The 21168-nt window shown below is 47.5% G+C and overlaps 1 protein-coding gene across 1 annotated transcript in view; it reads left to right on the plus strand.

The window, feature by feature from the left end:
• The window catches only part of nr5a2 (nuclear receptor subfamily 5, group A, member 2), a 66024-nt gene that overhangs the window by 27611 nt on the left and 17245 nt on the right, over nucleotides 1–21168 (plus strand). The window contains exons 6-7 of the mRNA XM_029121754.2: nucleotides 10945–11064; nucleotides 15656–15803. Coding sequence (XP_028977587.2) covers nucleotides 10945–11064; nucleotides 15656–15803 — 268 coding nt within the window. The remainder of the gene's footprint in view (nucleotides 1–10944; nucleotides 11065–15655; nucleotides 15804–21168) is intronic.

Below are 21168 nucleotides of genomic sequence, written 5' to 3' on the forward strand. Positions count from 1 at the left end.
CTCTCTCTCTCTAGTTTCTCCCTCCTCAGCTCAGAACCTGGCGTGGAGCAGAAATAAACGATTCCACACGTATTAAATTAATGTATAGTCTAATAATAGGGAATATAACAGTGTTCTGTTCAGATTGCCCTCTTAAAGGAGGCATAAAAGGGGCTTTTTCATGACAGCTGCAACAATGACAGTATAAAGCAACTATTCCTTCTGGACTCAAGACCCGGCACTTTTTAACTGTGCCAAAATCTGCCCTGCTCAGGGTGTTGACAGGGGCAGTAAAATGAGAGAGTTGAACAGGGTGCTGGTAAATGTAGAGATTTGTTTTAAGTGTCAAGTTTAGCCCAGCTTCCCAGTCTTATAGACACGTTGTTCCAGACTTACACACACGCACGCACACACACGCACGCGCGCGCGCACGCGCACAGGGAGAAAGAACTGTAACGGAACTTCAGTCTCTCAATAGAGTTGTGTAACAGCCAGACGCTCACTCCCGATCCATACATCACAATGACCTGTCGATAAAGGAGGTGCTCGGGTGTTCCGAGGAGAACCCCTCGCTACGGCATTTCCTCCATCGGTGGACTCCTTCGCTCACTCCTGCTCCGGTTCGCTGCCCGCCACGTGTCTAATTGATAGATCAATTAGTTTAATTCAGATGTTAATTTCATACCAATGCACCGATGAGGGTGGCTTTCTGAGTAGCCCTGCTGTGAGGGGGCGGGGCCAGACTCTCCGTCAGTGCTAATGGGATTGTGTCTGTCCCTCAGACCGATTGAAGCATCTACTCTACCAGGCTGGTGAATCCCCTCTCAACTGAACTGTAATAGGCGTGTGTGGTTGTGGTGGTGGAGGAGAGCGTTGATATTCCTATATGTTCATCCCTTGCCCCCCCCACCGCACGCACACACACACACACACATACACGCTCACACACACTCACATATCGACATCCTCCCATACCATAAAATAGCCTATAACCATAAATCGCAGAATCAGGTTAAACAATGCATGGAATGAAAATTAAATGAGCCCCCCCCTCAATAGATCAGTCCCAGGTTTAATGAACGGCACCCCCCCAACCCCCCCCCCCCCTCCGACCGATCAGTCCCAGGCTCTTAATGCACAGCACTGCCTGCTAGATTCACTGTAGAACGGATCAATACTCTTCAGACCTCACAGGTCTCACAGCACAAACTCATTTCACAGGCAGTTTCTTCCCATTGTACTTCAGCTGGGTGGGTGTGTTGGAGGGCAGGTTGGGGTGGGATTCCCCCCGGCTCCATACATGGATGGAGCTTAATGTTCACGCGATTAATTGATTTGCTTGCTCTGTTTTTGGTAATCAGTTGATCGCTTCTCAGCTTCGAGCCCTGGAGATGCCAGGCAGTGAATTCGCCGGGCGTTTCGCAGACGCGTGCCGTGATCATGGCAACAGAAGCCAGTGTTACTGTTCCACGCGTCTCCTTGGCCTGGTGCCAACACCGTCAGATCCGGGACCAGGCTTCATCTGAGATGCATAAATGTCGTTTGTGACGAGTTATCCAACCCACAACGCTGTTAATTGAAGGTACACCCGGTCCTTGGAGTACCCCTGTTAATTGAAGGTACACCCGGTCCTCAGAGTACCCCTGTTAATTGAAGGTACACCCGGTCCTCAGAGTACCCCTGTTAATTGAAGGTTCACCCAGTCCTTGGAGTACCCCTGTTAATTGTAGGTTCACCCGGTCCTTGGAGTACCCCTGTTAATTGAAGGTACACCCGGTCTTTGGAGTACCCCTGTTAATTGAAGGTACACCCGGTCCTCAGAGTACCCCTGTTAATTGAAGGTACACCCGGTCCTTGGAGTACCCCTGTTAATTGAAGGTACACCCGGTCCTTGGAGTACCCCTGTTAATTGAAGGTACACCCGGTCCTTGGAGTACCCCTGTTAATTGAAGGTACACCTGGTCCTTGGAGTACCCCTGTTAATTGAAGGTACACCCGGTCCTTGGAGTACCCCTGTTAATTGAAGGTACACCCGGTCCTTGGAGTACCCCTGTTAATTGAAGGTACACCCGGTCCTTGGATTACCCCTGTTAATTGTAGGTACACCCGGTCCTTGGAGTACCCCTGTTAATTGAAGGTACACCCGGTCCTTGGAGAACCCCTGTTAATTGAAGGTACACTCGGTCCTCGGAGTACCCCTGTTAATTGAAGGTACACTCGGTCCTCAGAGTACCCCTGTTAATTGAAGGTACACTCGGTCCTCGGAGTACCCCTGTTAATTGAAGGTACACTCGGTCCTCTGAGTACCCCTGTTAATTGAAGGTACACTCGGTCCTCTGAGTACCCCTGTGGTTTAATTACAGCAGAACCTCAAACTAGTCAACAATAAGAACACCATATATAAACATGTCTCCTGAAATGCCTACCATCTCTCTGGCCAGGTCCTCTATTGCCTTATTGATTTCCCCCCCCCCATATCTTTCAAATGCCTATTCATCGGGAAGAAGGAGCTAGGATACCAGCATGCAATGGTCTGCAAATGCCCCTGTCTGGAATCAGAGGAAGGGTTTGATACTTTCTTTTGTGACCTTGAGAACAACAAGACACTCTCCCGACAGCACACAGCGAATAAATACTTAGTATTTATCTCTTGTGAGAGTCGACCGACTGTTCACTCTTGCGATGGGCCGTGTGAAGCTCGCATGGTGCTGTCAGATAAAGATTTCTGTCAGTCTGTATCCAGTCAATTCGCTGTCCCTTCTGTCTGCGCGTTGTCTTTAAAGATGCTCTTTGGTCGTTTAGTTCCTGGCAATGTGTTGTGGCTGGAATGTCGGCTTCATGGTTCCTATACTCTAGATAATAATGCATTATTATATTTAATTTATTAAAAACATACAAAAATATGCTTTTTTATTACCCATTGGCATGTGTGTGTGTGGGGGGGGGGTTAGCTCCTCTGCAGGAAAAGGCCAGCATGTACCTGCTTTTGCTTGCAGATGTGCAAACTAAGAAAAGCGGTCTGACGGTAATGCCTGCCAGATATCCCTGCGCCAGAGGTCTCTCATTTCCCCGGCGGATCTATATTAATGCAGAGGCGTGATGAGGTCCACATCGGAAGGGCCTTATTAGGGCAGCCTTTCCTCCAGCTCGCCATTGGGCACCGGTCGGTGTAGGGGGAGGAGTTGGGGGTGGGGGTCTGATCGAACAGAGAGTGTGTTCCACAGGTCAGGGGTCAGCCTCCAGAGTCCGTTAATGCGGTCACCGTGGGAACTGATCAATGCGCGTGCCTCAGCAGTATCGATCACGGACCGGCGCTGCTCAAAGAGGTGGACGGTCTGCTCTACCCCACGGAGCCAATCAGAAGCCTACACCGCTGCTTTATTCTGTCTCATTCATTTCTTAGGCCCGCATATCTCATGTCTAATCATTCATCCATGCCGTGTTGACTTGTGAAATGTGTTCTTTACCGGGAGAGCTCGCGGTTTTCCACGGTACCACCCTCAGCAACATTTGCATCAGCAGGCCCAACAGTTGTATTTGTATTTTAACATTTTTTAACCAGGCAAGTTGATTAAGGACCAATTTGGATTTACAGCAAGAACTTGGGATAATATTATGCCGCAAATATAGATATAGAATTAAATAAAAAAATATAAACATGTAATTTAAATACACAAGGAATATATTTATAGTGGTAAGAGAAACAGAAACCAAGAGAAATCAGAATCAACTCAAAGTTAATATCAATAATGTGGCTAATATCAGTCCCAGAACTGTCAATATGTGTACGTGTAAATGGGTTCGGTGTTAGTATGTGGGGGTATGGTATTAGTATGTGGGGGTACGGTTTTAGTATGTGGGGGTACGGTTTTAGTATGTGGGGGTACGGTATTAGTATGTGGGGGTACGGTTTTAGTATGTGGGGGTACGGTTTTAGTATGTGGGGGTACGGTTTTAGTATGTGGGGGTACGGTTTTAGTGTCTGGGGGTATGGTATTAGTATGTGGGGGTACGGTTTTAGTATGTGGGGGTACGGTTTTAGTATGTGGGGGTATGGTTTGAGTATGTGGGGGTACGGTTTTAGTATGTGGGGGTACGGTATTAGTATCTGGGGCTACGGTATTAGTATGTGGGGGTATGGTTTTAGTATCTGGGGGTACGGTATTAGTATCTGGGGGTACGGTATTAGTATTTGGGGGTATGAGATAATTAGTAATAGGTTTATGGACATATAAGTATTTATGCAGTGTATTTATGTAATGTAAAAACCTGAGTGTTTGTTGCAGGGTAAGTGTGTGTGCGTTTGTGTGTGTTTGTGGGGGGGGGGGGGGGCATATAGTCACTACAAAAGGAAGACAGATGCTTCTCTGTTTATCTGGTTTAACCTATAAAACAACTGTGTGCACGAGTGGCTGTGGGTTGTCTGGCCTCGGCCCGTTGTGAGGGCTTAGTTTGGACACTGGCATTTCTATTGCCGTTGAGAGACACACTGTCTGCCAAGGGGATCGGCCTGCGTACGATCAGCAAGTTACTTGATATAAGATGTAGATCAGACAGACTTGTAGTCTAGTGGGAACAGGTGCTGGGGGGGATGCAGCTCAAACGTGTGTGTGATGGACCTGGCATATATACGCCACACTGCGGACTGGATGCCCCAGAAGACAAACAGACAAAGGGACAGACAGACACAGGCTTTATGACAGACAGGCAGACAGAGAGACAGACACAGTGCAGATGGCAGACAGACAGACAGATAGACTGGGAGACATAGACAGACACAGGGTAGTTGGACAGATAGACAGGAAGACAGACAAAGGCCTGATGACAGACAGGCAGACAGACAGGTAGACAGACACAGGGCAGTTAGGCAGACCCAGGCCTGATGACAGACAGGCAGACAGACAGGCAGACACAGGCCTGATGACAGACAGGCAGGCAGACAGACAGATACAAGGCAGTTAGACAGAGAGGTAGACAGACAGGCAGACACAGGCCTGATGACAGACAGGCAGACAGACAGATAGACAGACACGGGGCAGTTAGACAGACAGGCAGACACAGGCCTGATGACAGACAGGCAGACAGATACAAGGCAGTTAGACAGACAGGCAGACAGACAGGCAGACACAGGTCTGATGACAGACAGGCAGACAGACAAATATACAGATACGGGGCAGTTAGACAGGCAGACAGACAGGCAGACGCACAGACATAATGTATCCAATGCAACAACTCACCTGTTCCAAAAACACAATCTCTCTCAGAAAAACCTTCACCGTGACATCACACCCACCTGTGTGCCCAACTCCATGGCCACCTGCTCATTTCCCAGCATGCTTATCACCCCCTGGTCATGGTGGCAGTGAGCCCGAGGCCCAAACGAAGGCTGTGCCACGATAAACAACCCGAGAAATTTCCACGGGATCAGTGAGAGTGGAACACAGATAGAGACAGGGCAGCCAGGCTAATGGTTTAGTTCACCCCTGTACAAAAGGCCTGGTCCATGGGGAGGCTTTGGCCCGGGCTCCCTGGCAGGCTGGCTCCCCCCAGGTCACATATTTTACACATCCCAGATTCTTACCCACTCACTGAGGCTCTTTTAGTCATCCGTTATTACCGTACAAATTGAATTAGCAGAAGCGATGTTCCCATTTGTCGGTTCAATAACTATACGATTAAAAGTAATTTTTTTATGCTTTTGATGTTTTGTTGTTTGGTTGAATTATCAGGGGCTGTGATGAGACATACCTGTGTGTTATTATACTATATCTGCGCAGGGCTTTCGAAATGATCCAAGAATAGGTTTAACAAAGATGGCTAAATCCAAAACACGTGAATCATGAAGAAAAAGAATGAAAGAGTGAGAAAACATACAACGTCTAATCAAAGCTACATGTACTTCTAGGGTGTGTGGTGAAGGATTAGCTGGCTGGGAGACAACACCAGAACAGGGGAACCTGGTCTAGGTAAATTAATTGCTAGCTATCCCCCGGGTGAACGGTGTCCTACACAAGGCCCTGTTCACCACCAGACGAACAGATGCCAACGCAGGACGCCTCAAATGATGCCGCACTCGAGAGTCCCCCTCATTGAAGTTAACATCAAACCCCTACCTATAATTCTCAGACTGAACATTGATAAACGTCCAGCCAGCTAGAGGGGAGAAGAAAAGGTGGAGAAATGAGGCGAGAGAGAGAGAGAGAGAGATCTTAGACAGGCTTTATTTTATCTGAATGTCATTTTGGAAGATGAACTCCTGCGTTTGTGTGCAAAAAATAATGCGATTCACTCACGTTCATTAAGGCACGCTGAAGGAGACTCTATTAATCTGTTCATTAGGCCACATCAAAAATTGAGCTACTTATTAAAATCAGATCCAGCTGTGCATCCTCGTTAGGGCCTGAAACCCAGAACGCTTAACAATGCTTCTGGCACTTGAACGAAAGCTGTATAAAAATAAATAAAAATAATATATGCTATACCACATTTGCCGAATTTGACACCCAACCATTATCTGCATTTCCCATGTTCTCTTCATAGCAGGGGATGATGAATAAATACTACTGTCGGGTTTCCAATTAATTTACATTTCCCTGAAAATGAGGGGTTGTTTTTTTCTTAATCAGTATGTTTCATAGTCTCTATTTGCCTTTTTTTGGCTCCGTCTCTCTCTCTCTTTTACTGTTTCCTTCCCACTCTTGTTTTCTTTATTTCTGTCAGTTTCGGTCTTACTGTCTGTCACTCTTTCACTTTTTTTCTTTCTCTCTTTTTCTTTCTTTCTCTCTGACTTGCTATCTTTTTCCTCATTTCTCTCTCTCTCTTTATGTCTCTTTCTCTCTCTTTCTGGCTCTCTTACTCCCTGTCTGTGAAGAAGAAAACATTAATCTGAGCTTGTGGTTTTGAACAAAAGCTGTGGTCAAAGCGATTGATCCGGGCATTGATCCCTCTCGTCTGAATGGCCATAACGGTGGTAAATTGGTTTCTGTGAGGATATGTATTTTTCATTACAAGTGCTGGGAGAAGATCCTGCTTCAAAAGAAAACAAAAAAAGCATGCAATGATAATATTAAAACATTGAAAAAGCCCACCTTGAAAATACTCTTAAATATGTGTTTGAAAGTAGTTTGGGTCTATCTGAGGTATAATACTCTTCTTAAGGGGGCATTCGACCACTTTCAGTGCCAAAGCCAAATTATTGCTCTTTCATGATTTCAAGGATAGAAAGTTATTGCTTGGAAGGTTCAATTCAACACAGAATTGTGTGGTTCGTTTTTCTACTTGTGTGCCAGAGTGCTCAGAAATACAGTACTGGGTGTTAAATAAACATTAATGTACATTATGGAAGATTATTTGCTATTTGTTCTTCACTACCACTAACATTGTTAGAATGACAGTGGTTAGTCTTAATGATAGTGGTTAGGTTTAATGAAAGAGGTTAGTTTTAATGACAGTGATTAGGTTGAATGACAGGGGTTTAGCTTCAATGGTAGTGGTTGGTGTCAATGACTGTGGTTAGTTTCAGTGACAGTGGTTAGTTTCAGTGACAGTGGTTAGTTTTAATGGCAGTGGTTCGTTTTAATGGCAGTGGTTAGTTTCAGTGACAGTGGTTAGTCTTAATGATAGTGGTTAGTTTCAGTGACAGTGGTTAGTTTTAATGGCAGTGGTTAGTTTTAATGGCAGTGGTTAGTTTTAATGGCAGTGGTTAGTTTCAGTGACAGTGGTTAGTTTCAGTGACAGTGGTTAGTTTCAGTGACAGTGGTTAGTTTTAATGGCAGTGGTTAGTTTTAATGGCAGTGGTTAGTTTCAGTGACAGTGGTTAGTTTCAGTGACAGTGGTTCGTTTCAGTGACAGTGGTTCGTTTCAGTGACAGTGGTTAGTTTTAATGGCAGTGGTTAGTTTCAGTGACAGTGGTTAGTTTTAATGGCAGTGGTTAGTTTCTGTGACAGTGGTTAGTTTTAATGGCAGTGGTTAGTTTTAATGGCAGTGGTTAGTTTCAGTGACAGTAAATAGCTTCCTCAGTTGGGTGAAGCATGATTCTACTAAACAACATGATGAAACAATACTCTTAACTGTAAAGTTATCATGAAAAGATTGCAATTTTAGTACCACATTGGATGTGGTTCAACACATATTTAAATAATATATATATATAAACCCAGAGATTTCCAGGTTCATTCTGTTATATCAATTTAAACCACTGGGCTATTTACTTCCTCCTTTTTAAAATCTTCTTGTAATATTCCTTTTCTTAAGCAGTTGCACTGTGAAATGAACGTAACATGTAAAAGACAGAGGCAGTGGAACATCCCTTCCCCTCATGTCAGGCCACTCCTTGTATCTCAGTGGACGAACCAGGGGAGTTTGTTAAATTCAGAACCGGCTGGGTTCAGCCGTGTGACAGTGCAAAGGAAAGTCTCCTCAGGGAAACTGGCGGTGTCACTGGCACTTAAAGGGATGTCGATCCGTCTCCACGGCTCGCTTTGCCTGTCCTCTCTTGGTCGCTGCGTCGGCATCCCCTGCCCCCCCCCCCACTCCTCGTCCCTTTTGAAAACCCTTGTAGTGATGCTTCCAGACAGGCAGTGTTAGGACGCCTCTCTTTGATGAGGACCCCAGCGCTCGCTAGGACCCCTGACAGGCCAGCTTTGAAGTGCCTGCCCGTCGTTCTCCACCACCTCGCTCCCCCTCGTTCTCTCCCCTCTCTCCCTCCCTCCCTCCCTCCCTCCCTCCCTCTCTGTCTCTAAGAGGGGGTTTTTCACGTAATTTTGGGGCTCTGAGATAGGGACAGGAATGAGGGAGTTGAAGTACAGTGAAGAGTACACTCATTCATCCTCGTCTTCCTCACACCCTCCCTGTCTCATGCTTCTAATGATGGCATTTGAATTTTGTTTGCGTATGTTGCCTCAGGTCAACCCACCCAAAAAGATGAGATGGGGGGGGGGGGGGGGGGGCTGTGTACCAGACCGTCAGACGTCATGGTAAAGGTCACTGAAGCTTTGTTGTATTTTGTTGCATCTCAACACGATAACAATAGGAATGAGACACCATGTCCCCTGATCCGTCCAGACAGACACACAAGCAGGCAAGCAAACAGACAGAGAGAGAGACAGACAGACAGGCAGGCAGAAAGAGAGGGAAGCCAATGGACAGACAGAGAGACAGAGGGGCCGGGAGGCCAACGGTCAGGCAGACAGAGGCAGTGAGGTCGAAAGACAGAGAGACAGATAGGCAGACAGACAGAGAGGCAGACAGACAGGCAGGCAGACAGGGAGGCATTGAGGCTGACAGACAGGAAGACAGGCAGACAGAGAGGAAGACAGACAGGCAGAAAGACAGAGAGGCAGTGAGGCTGACAGACAAGAAGACAGGCAGACAGACCTACTCAGTTATGAGGTTCCATGATCCCGCTCCGCCAAGCATCCTCTCAGTGATAATGGTCTCTGTTATGTCTTGGCAGAGTCTAAACAACTCCTCTGCAGTCACAACAATCAATGTGCTGAAAGTACCAGAGGGTCACTCAAGGTGATAAAGTAGATGTCTGTTAGTTCGATGATGTCAGAGTGCTCCGACTGAAACCAATAGATTCATTTTACAAAGTTCCACTATTAGCATTCCTTAACTCTCTCTATGGCCCCCGTACCTGTTAGTTGGGAAGTTTAGATATCGATCTGCATTCTTCTCTGACCCTCACTGATGTTTTGACTCCTGATTTCATTGATGTCATTGACTGTCACTGTCAAGCCAGGAATTCTCCCAGACAGATGCAAAGCACATTTCTGTATAACAACACCCCCTCCTCATTAAAAAAAACAACAATTTGGATAAGCCAAGTCATTCCGTTGGTCAGGTGAATAGTATCGGTCATGACACTGTTTGTTGAAAAGAGGGGGTGAGTGGAATGTCTTTTTTTCCTCATTCCTTCACTTCTGAATGGGGCCTTTCTGTGTTGTCTGTGTTGTCTGTGTGTTTGTGTGTGCATGCGTGTGTGTGTGTGTGTGTGTGTGTGTGGCTACAGTGTGTAATGATTGACGCTGTGAACCCTGGGAAGTAGCGACGCTTGACAATGGGACAGTTGTTGCGGTGTATCAAACTACCCGATCGGTGTGCGTCAGTCGCCGGTGCCGGGAGTGAACGCCCCGCCGCGGCGCGGAGAAACTCGCTACTTAATCACTGGGCGCTGGGAAATCGCTCAGCCGCCGATGGCACTGCGCACACACATTAAACCAGTAACGCTGACAAAGCAGGACATGCACAAGCCCTTTGAGAGGGCAGCGTGGCGAGGTTCACACGAGAACAGCTGAGGTGTGGGTCGTTGGGTGGGCTGTGTGAACCTGCAGTATCGTGTGTGAAGTTGTCTGTTTATCTCCACCTGTGAAATAGCAATCTATACTAGTTAATCTACCACCAAACCTGTCAACTTAAAGAGACCGCTAGTTCTCAGAGCTAGCTTTGCCCCCCCCCCCCCCCAAAAAAATAAAACATTACGCAAGGATAATAATCGTAAGCAGTCTTTAACCAGTTGCAGGGAGGTTTCAATTTATTAACTGATTGTATCCTTTTATTAAGGGAATATATTTTGACTGACACGTAATCGGAGCATGGGCTATGCTAAAACGTTAGCATCAACATTTTAGTGTTATTGTTTTATCCAGAGGGATTTACCTGGCTCGATGGGGCAGCCACACATCTCGATAACAGTATAAATCTTTTACTAAATTAGCCGCTATTGCCGATTGCAGTTTGTGATGGAAAAATTTAAAGGAAATGTCCAAGCATTTGTTTCTCAACAAATGTGTGGCGGAGTTATTAAGATACATTCTGATACAGTACGGTTTCAGATGTTTTTGCAAAATTGTCAGGAATTCTACCATCCTGATTACAAGATGTTCCTTGACCGGGGACTAAAGTGGGACTCACACCTCTCACTCACTCTCTCTCTCTCTCTCTTTGTCTCCCTTTGACTAACAGGTGGACGATCAAATGAAGCTCCTCCAGAACTGTTGGAGCGAATTGCTCATCCTCGACCACATCTTTAGACAGGTGATGCACGCCAAAGAGGGTTCCATCCTACTGGTCACTGGCCAACAGGTAAGCCCCCCCCCCCCCCACACCTCCCCCCAGACCTTGTCGGTCAGTCGGCACGTGCACATCAACACCCTTTAAAACGCTATCGACCGCGCCGCAGTCACCACGCCATTAAAAATAGATTACGCTTATAGGTAGGAGCTAATGTGACCAGAATAATCAATTATGCATTTTCAATGTTTTTTTATTTTATGTTTTTGTATTTTTATTTTTTTGCATCAAGCAGGACTCCTAACGGCGAATAAATAAATCGCTCGGTTAAGCATGCCGGTGGAGTCGTGGCAATATAAAAAAAAAAAAAAGGGCTATGATGATTTACCTCTGTGGGCCCCCGAAGAGCCGCGAGGTGCTGATGCCTCGGGCTGCTGACGAGGCCCTCAACACGGCGTGGACTTGTGATTCTCCAGTCTGTTTCTCCACCGGCCGAGAGGGAATGGCGGGTGGGGGGGGTGGATACACGGGGAGAGAGGGAGGGGCGCGGGTGGGGGGGGTACACAGGGAGAGAGGGATGAAATTGCTCGTTATGAATATGTCTCTCAACGCCAGGCATGCCTGCCAGCGAGACGAGAGCGCTTCATTATTGATGGGGCGGTGTTTCCAAAACGTTGCTCTTCAACAAAATGTTCTCCAACAATAGGGGGGGGGGGGGGGGTATTAATATTGAGGTGGAGAGGAGTGTCTGAGTAGAGTCAGGGTGAGTTGGAGCGTATGTGAAGTTATGGAGTGTTTTTTTTCTGTGTTTACAGTTACAGACAGACTAAGATACACTTTTACTCGCTGGGTACGGGAAAGGAGGTATGGTGCTCCCAAAAAACTCCAATAATCAGTGGTCAGGAAGACAGACTGATGGAAAGGCAGAAGTACAGTTAGGCAGGAAGAAAGAAAGACAGAGAGACAGGCAGGCAGACAAACATCAGGAAGTGAGCGGGGTCCCATCTCAATGAACTCATGAAGACACGCATAGACACACACCAAGAGAGTGCCCCAAGGCTGGGCTGGTCGTGAGACGGCCACGCAGGGAGGACGGAGGACAGGAGCAGGAGGGAAGCGGATGAAGAGGAGAAAAAGGAGTGGGAGGAGAATGTGGCGGGTGAGGATGAGGAGTACGGGGAGAATGAGGAGTCAGGGGAGGTGCTGGACCAGGTCTAGTTTGCATATTTTGGTTAATGAACAGCTGGTGTCGGGGGGGGGGGGGGCATTGGAGGAGAGATCGGGGAGGTGGGGGTGTCGGGGGGGTTGTTTGGGGGTTTTGGTGTGGGCTCTCAGTTCATTATCTCCTGTTTTTCTCCATGAGGCCAGGGGGTGACAGCAGCATGGCTTCAGATCGAGGATTTCGACTGAATACAATGCAGCTCATGTTACACTGGAGATTTAATTGCTGGGTAGGAGAAAGTCTGCATCAAGATAATTCATGTGTCAGGTCAGGATTTGTTTGGATAAGGGTTAGGGTCAGGGTTAGGGTCAGGGTCAGCTGCATTTCCAAAACATTTTGATCTTTGCGGAATTATTTTGGCGTTGCCACCTTGTTCTGCAAACTTTTGTGGCTTGGCCGTACCACTGGCATGTAGACCGCAGTGCACCATGGGTAATTAGCGGAAACAAATGCGCCCTGGCACAGGATACCCAGCCGGACGACAGCCTTCAGAACACGCCCCCCCCCCCTCCCACCCCCCAAAAAAACTGTCAGCTGAACACGTCGGCCCCAGTAGGCTGTCCTTGGGAAAAATCTGATGCAGCGACACAAACAGAAGAGGAGATGCAGAACATTCACCAGTCTAATTTGTACTGCGGCGTGGCCAGGCTCCAACCGAGCTGAACACTCTTCAGATCAAACACGTGACTTCAGATCACATTACGACACGGGGCAGTGACGGTTCAGGAGAGCCAGGGTGTACAAGCGAAGGTCTCGTCATCTCTCTGCGTGACAGGCCTTTGATATGGTTTCAGGCTTGTACATGAAAGGCACTCGGACAGGGAAAAACAGCACTGTTCAGTGGACACCGTGGTACATGTTAAATAACGCTGTTAAATTATGAGACAATTTAACTTTCCGTTAAAACGTGGCACCCAAGGGGTGTGCCGGTTTAAGTCACAGCCTCGAGTCCTGGCTGCACCACATCGCCAGTGAGCGGGGGTCTCGCATGTGGCGGTGCAAACTGTGTCGGCGCGGTTGGTGGGGAGGATGCCTTGTCTCTACGCGCTGCAGCGACTCCTTGTGCTAGTTTGCACTGCCTGCAGGCAGTGTGATAAGACACGAAACGGCTTGGCAAATTGTGCGTGGTACACACGTTACGATCTCAGACTTTTCTCAAGCCTGATTGGAATGTGTTGCGCTGAGTATTGCTACATCCATGAATTGGACATTACGAAATTAGGACAAGGGAAAATATGGGGCAAAAACATTTAATACAAAGAAATTCCACTTCCTGTGGAACTAAATGTAACTAATTTAACTAGAGGCAAATGTAACTGAGCCATACGAACCTCCATGTTAGCCAACTTTACAGACATGCTTGACTCTTTCACCCTTTGTCATTCAGCACCACTTTCATTTAGGTTGTCTCTCTTGATGTATTAAAGATAGGTTGATCTGTTTGTAGAGCTTGTCCATATCTATATGTTTGTAATTTATGGATATAGAGTATTGTCACTATTTTTCTTTCTTTACTTAAGGCCAGGGAGCCATAACACAGAGCATTGCCATCAAGAGTCCAATCCTTCATTGAAGTTATTTCACGCACAGTTGATTTTATGTAAATTGATTGACATTTTACCACTAATAATTTTCACCTCCAACAAAAGGGAGGGGAGAAACGAAGAGAAGTGTGAGATGCTGAGAGAGATGAAGACTGAAAGAGAGGAGAGATGGAAAGATGACAAGGATCAGGGGAAAAAGCTGCTGTGCGTCTCTGAATCCTCCCAGACCCATAAAAAAAAAAAAAATCCACTCATCATATTTACACAATAAATAAATTCCAATCCCGGGCGTTTTTAATTGCAAATGCGGCTCACGGGACCCCTCCCTGAGCTTAGGAGTCAGCCGTCTACCTTCCCAGAGAAACCCTGCCTCAGTCAATTATGCTAATGAATTGTCAATAAATATAAAAATTTTATATGGCCTGCTTACTGTGAGTGGCAGCAGAAGACTTGCCTCCCAGAGAAATTTGCGTCTGCTGCAGATATTAAGTGCGCCTGAAAGGGGCCCGTGGTGGACCAGGAGGGCCAGGGTTGGGACCAGAGCACATGAATGGGGGGGGGGGGGCACGCACTCTGACCTCTGTGTCCAAGCGCAGAGGTGAGGAGATGAGGGGGAGGGAGGGAGGCGGGGGAATGTGTACCGGCAGCCCCCTACCATCCTGTCTATCGACGGCTGATTATCATTCAGCTCCTGCCCAACGGCCCTGTCTCCCCCTCTCTCCCCCTCTCCCTCTCTCCCCCTCTCCCCATCTCCCCCTCCCACTCTCCCTTCTTCCTACTGCTCCCTCTGTGTTTCCCTGTCTGCCTTTCTTTCCACTCTTTCCCTCCCTCTCCTTTTCTCCCAGTCTCTCTCTCTCTTTCCCTCTCTGTCTTCATCCCTTTGCTGTTCTGATAGAATCAAGACATGGTGATGTAAACGAATGTTTCCCATGCCAATTAAGCCCATTAAATACAAATGTATTTGTAATTAAGATGGAGAAAGGCTGATGGAAGGAAACGACAAAGGAGAACTGATAAAGAACTGACAGAGAGGTTAACTGACAGAGAGGTTAACTGACAGAGAGGTTGACTGACAGAGAGGTTAACTGACAGAGAGGTTAACTGACAGAGAGGAAGAGTAGCCTGGTTAAGAAAGGGGGAGGGAGAATCAGGGAAAGAAAAACAGAAAGATCAATTAGTTTTACTTAAAAAAATATCACTTCAATTTATCACTTTCATTTATCATTTATCTATTTGAATGCACTAGTCTCTCAGGTCCACGGCTATTTCATTGTGGTTTTGCTATTTTATTAATTTGTCTAGTTTCGATCTTTCTCACTGCATTTTATTTGTGTAAGCACTCTAAAATGCATCTTTGTGGAAGACGTGCTCTGTAAATAAAGTTTGATTTCAGTTCACAACCACTTCTCCACCTCTAGCGTTGGAGTATATCATGTCAGGTTGTTCTGTAAATGAGCAGGTGTGTGCTCTCATAAACAGTCACAGTTGCAGGTCCACTGGACTTATTTTTACATCACGTTATCACATGGAAAAACCCAAACCAAACATCATATTACATTTGTGGAAAGTGCCACATTTGATTCAGTCTTCCCGATGAACGGCATAAGAGGCGGAAAGAGATGTGCGTGTGTGTGTATGTTCATGTGTGAGTGTGTGTGAATGTGTTTGTGTGTGTGTGTGTGTATGTTTGTGTGTGTGTGTGTGTGAATGTGTTTGTGTGTGGGTGTGTATGTTTGTGTGTGTGTGTGTGTGTATGTTCGTGTATTTGTGTGTATGTGTTTGTGTGTGTGTGTGTGTGTGTATGTTTGCGTGTGTGTGATTCCTGTAAGACCCTGTCTGTCCAGCCCACCATTGGTGTGTACCGGTGGCTGACTGATTGTGTGTGCGCCCCCTGCAGGTGGATCACGCGGTAATTGCCTCCCAAGCTGGAGCCACGCTGAACAACCTGATGAACCATGCCCAGGAGCTGATCGGCAAGCTACGCTCCCTTCAGCTGGACCAGAGGGAGTTCGTCTGCCTCAAGTTCCTGGTGCTGTTCAGCTTGGGTGAGTACCGGGGGGAGGGTGAGGGGGCCGTGGGGGGCGGGGGGTGGGTGTGGAAGAGAAACGGGGTACAACAGGGGTAGGGGCTGGGGGTCGTGGGGGCATAGGGGAAGGGGTTAGCGGAGAGAGAGGGACCGAGGGGTTACCTGAAAAAATGTCCAGCCGCACTCTCCCTAACGCTGTAGAGCACGGCTTCACAAGGTCAGGATTGACCCGGAGACACAGAACCACTGGACACGCTCCAGTAATGAGACTACAGACACTGGCTATGAATGCCACATACTGGACAGTGGAAACACAACACACGCACCCACACACACACCCACACACACGCACCCACACACACAGACCCACACGCACGCACCCACACACACGCACCCACACACGGACCCACACACAGACCCACACACACACACCCACACACACGCACCCACACACACGCACCCACACACAGACCCACACACACAGACCCACACACACGCACCCACACACGGACCCACACACAGACCCACACACACACACCCACACACACGCACCCACACACAGACCCACACACACACACCCACACACACAGACCCACACAAACGCACCCACACACACGCACCCACACACACAGACCCACACACACAGACCCACACAAACGCACCCACACACAGACCCAAACAAACGCACCCACACACACAGACCCACACACACGCACCCACACACACACCCACACACACGCACCCACACACACAGACCCACACACACGCACCCACACACGGACCCACACACACGCACTTTGCCAGGACCTCACCGTCTGGCCCTGTGTTCAGTCCTGGTAGCAGGTTTCTCTCACACACACACACACGGACACGCGCACACACACACACACGGACACGTTGCAAAGTTGGTTCAGCATTCAGTGTGTGTGTGTGTGTGTCAGTCATGGGACCTTCCTCTCCATACTCACCGTTTCCTTTCCTAACCTGCGCCTCCTCACTGCCGTAGTTTAACATCATCCATTATTGAAGTCAAGGTGATACGCCGGGCCTGGTGTGGCTCCCCGATCCGGCATCACCTTCCAGGGCTGAGCCATCCACCAGGAAGCATGGAATTTTAATGCGCTCCTCTGTTCGTCAGCATTATCATATCAGATGCATTATCACAGCTTTGTGTGTGTGTGTGTGTGTGTGTGTGTGAGAGAGCGTTTGTCAGTGTGTTCTCACCTACACTTTACCGGGGCGTTTATTAAATGTGTTCTCACCACCAACCCACCAACTTCGAATCCCCTGTCGATCTGCCCCCCCCCCCATCCCACCCAACCCCACCCCTGAGACACCCCCCCTCTGGATGAGGGCTATACCTCCCTAACCCCCCTCAGCAAACAATGCAGCACGCCTCCTAATGAAATGCTTTCCTCTTGGCCAGCTTCACCCTGCTCACAACCGGCGAGATTAATGCCTGTCTTATTGGGTGTTTGTGGCAGAGGCGGGCGGGGGGCGGGCGGGCGGGCGGGGGGCGCTGAGAAGGTGTAAGTAGGGGCATCGGGAGGGGGAGGGTTGGGGGGGGGGGGGGATTGGGGGGTTGATGGTCTAAATAATTTGGCGGAAACATCATCCATAATGAAAGGCTCACCTGAGGGATGTGTATAGCCCCCGGCGCTGCCTGTTCTCCAGCACCGCCTGGGCCCCGGCGAAACACTAGACGCTCCGCTGCGGAGATTGGGTTGCAAACCAACACTAAAGCCAGGAGATTACAAGTGCTGTGATTAATATCATCCCACAGTCGAGAGGTGTGTGCATGCGTGCGTGCGTGTGTGTGTACAGTGTTTGTTTCTCTCTGTTTATGCTAGGTAGTGAGTTTTATGGTACTGTGTGTATCTGAAGGGTTCATCTACGCCAGCTGAGGAGCCAATTAATAGCGAGTTAATGAAATGAGGCGTGAAACTTCTCCAGTGCCGCGTGGTGTGAAAACAGAAGGCGGCATGAGCTGAAACACTCTCACTCTATTAGACCTGGCACTCAAAGATACATTACCTAATACAAACTACATTACCTGATATATGCTGTGTGAGAGAGGAGTTAACACACGCACGCACACATGCACGCCCGCAAACACACACACACACACACACACACACACGTGCATACTCTCAGACACATGCACCAACACATCCATACTGGACTGGCCCTCCTTCACCTTTCAGCCTCTGACAACCAAAGCCTTTTTAAGGAAATCAAAGGGAGGCTTCCCATGGCCTGGCGTGAGCCGTCTCCACAGCCCTGGCCCCGTCATTCTCCATCCGTGCTCCGACGTTGAGGCCATCAGTCAATGTCACTCACCGCCAGTCTCTCTGTAAAGCTGCCAGTCAGTATAGAGGAGAATAGACACGGCTTTGGCCCCGGGAAAGAGTCAGACACCCACCGGACTCACTGGTACCAACTTATTTACGCTTCCCTTTTAGGTAAATGCCCCTCTACCTCAGCTCACTCCTTTACCATCTGCTACTCCAGTAACATATTTCAGGTTCAAATCTCTACTCTGGTCACTCAACTTACTTATCTGGTTATATAATATAAAAATATATTTAATTATCAAATAATAATCGTTTTTGTGTCTGTGTGTGTGTGTGTGTGTGTGTGTGCATCCGAGCCTCCATGGCGATTCTTGGTGTTTCTCTTTTCGGAGAGTCTAAAATTCTTTCTAAATATTCCTTTGTATCTCTTTCCTGTTGCTTTCTCTCCATCTCCCTTTTTGTCGCTCTCTCCTTTACTCCTCTGTCCCTGACGCTTGTCTTTTTTCTGTCAGTGTAGTCATGTGGTCGTCCCTACATGCCTGTATGTGTTACAAGCCAGAGGCACTGGTGGTGGTATAAGAGGGTTGTTAGGGGGGTTTGAGGTGACCCGCGGGTCGCGAGGTCAACCTCTGTCATGTGTAATAGTGTGAGGCAGCCCGCTGTCATGACTTGTCAGAGGCGAGGAAAGCCAGGCAAAGCTAGGCTGCGCTGGTAAGTGCTCCCAGCGGGGGCACTAAATAACACGCCCACAGTCCGATCCAAACCGGAGGAATTAAGATCCTGGGTACCTAGGTGACTGCCTGTGTTGCAAGTCTTAACAAGACCGGTTAACTCGTTTCTGGGAGTGTCCATTCCCACCTAGCTGCCCTACTTGTGACAATTGTCTAATTTAGTTGCATGCCTTAGTTTGGTTTTTCTTACCTTGGCAGCTTTTATGTTATTTTTGGGGGTCCTTGCACCTCACCTCAAGAGAAATACAGGGAAAACAGTGAAACACATTTTCAATGAAAAATCGATGACAGTTCCTTTCTTCATGGTGTGTAGTTCAAAAGCAATTAAATTGTTTAGAACTGCTTCAGCTGTGTTCGGCGGGGGAAGGCAGATCTGAAATCTGTGCCAGTTGGTGAAACAATTAGTTGAGTCTGAAGTGTGAAAAGGCCCTCTTATCCCTTCCTCTCTCCCATCCACTCCAATCTTCCACCCTAACCCCCTGTGCCAGTGTCTCTCAATAGCATGTTTAGCACATCATATGAAGGATCGAATTTCTCATCAGCTTGTATAGCATGTTGCGTGACAGCTTGAATCTCTCATTAGCATCTTTAGCGTGCTGCATGGAGGCTAGCATCTCTAATTAACACCTTTAGCGCATCGCGTGAAGGCTAGCATCGCTTCTAATCACGTTTAGCGTGTAATTTGAAGGTTAGCTTCTCTCATTAGGTTGTTTAGTGTATTGTGTGAAGGCTAGCCTCTCTCATTTGAATTGTTTGCATTCGGCTAGCGTATCTCATCAGCATGTTTAGCGCTCCACGTGAAGGTTCCCACTCCGGGTGCCACGAGGTCAAACACAAATCTGCTGATGGTGCCGAAACAACAAACACATAAACGTGTTGAAACCCACTGGAAAGAACCCCCCCCCCCCAAATGCTTCATTTTCTCTCTCATTTCCTGTCTCTCTAATGTATACACGTGTCAGTGCAAGCGCACACAAACACACACACAAACACACACAAGCACACCAAAAACATTTCCAGACAGGTATGTCCTATGTCCTAATTAAGCACTACCAGCTTGGCTCTGCTGCTTCACAAATCAATGCTCCAATCCAGGCCAATGAGCTTGGGAGTTCACTGATATATACACAGCCCAGGACTTTCATAATGCCCCGCAAATATTTATTTCCTGAAACGAACCAAATTATTTGGAATTCGGCGGGGATTGATTAATATTTGGCGGTTGCGACGGTTCAATATTTACGTCCCCGCGAGAGGCGGGCAGGGGCAAAATAATGGTGCATAAAACCTACTACATCTTAATTAAATGCAAGATAATAGGGGGCTGGGCTCCTTCATTGAGCGTGGCGGTTTGGCGGCGATGGGGGTGCCGTTAGTCATGCGTGTGGAAGTCGCGTGTTGTGTTGACGTGATCAATACAGATATAAACCATGATGGCGTGTGTGTGTTTTCCATCAGCGAAGCATAAACTCTCCTAGAAGAAAGGGTTTGTCCTATGAGCACAATAATGGAATTCATGGAAAAGGCATCTGCGGGACTGAGTGCCTAAAAAGCAGGAGGCATTAAATTGTATTCTGTAGAGATGTATTCTCAAACAGGGTTGTTCGGGTCCTGAATGATGATTGGCCAAAAGCTGTGGTATATGTAAGCAATAAGGCACAAAGGGGGTGTGGTGTATGGCCAGTGTGCCCCGGCTCAGTTCTTAGGCACAATGCACTGCGGAGTGCCTGGACACAGCACTTTGCCGTGGTATTTTGGCAATATATCACTAAACCCCAAGATGCTTTATTGCTCTTATAAACCTGTTACCAACACAATTAGTGCTGTAAAAAGTGATGTAATAACCGTAGTGTACGTTCTCATATACCACGGCTGTGAGCCAATCAGCATTCAGGATTTAAACGTCAACGTTTATAAGAGAGCTGACATGCTGTCGGTATGAGAGATATTTTTTTTTACCAAGTTGCGTCACGCTTAAGAATAGCCCGTAGCTGTGTTATATTGGCCATATACCACACCCCCCCAATCCTTATTGTTGAAGTATGCAATACAAAAAGGAAAGTGCACAAAGCCTACAGGAAATACATCTAAGTAGTTATTTTGCGATTTTGTTTTTCAGAAACAGTAAAGTGCACATAAAATATGAGTTGATGAAAAACCACTGGACCAGAATAGGCCTACTTTCTCTAAATTCTCTGGAAAGTATTTTCCCACTTTTTCCCACATTTTGTGGTACTGTCGCGTAGAAACGCTTTCTCGACACCCGCTTAAACTTAGTAACTTCAAAAAAAACTCAATTGGCTTCAATTTGAGTGTCCTGACATTTCATAAAGAGCACAAAATAGCAAAGACCCCTAAG

The sequence above is a fragment of the Esox lucius genome, chromosome 8 (assembly GCF_011004845.1).
Source record: "Esox lucius isolate fEsoLuc1 chromosome 8, fEsoLuc1.pri, whole genome shotgun sequence".
Lineage (NCBI taxonomy): Eukaryota > Metazoa > Chordata > Actinopteri > Esociformes > Esocidae > Esox > Esox lucius.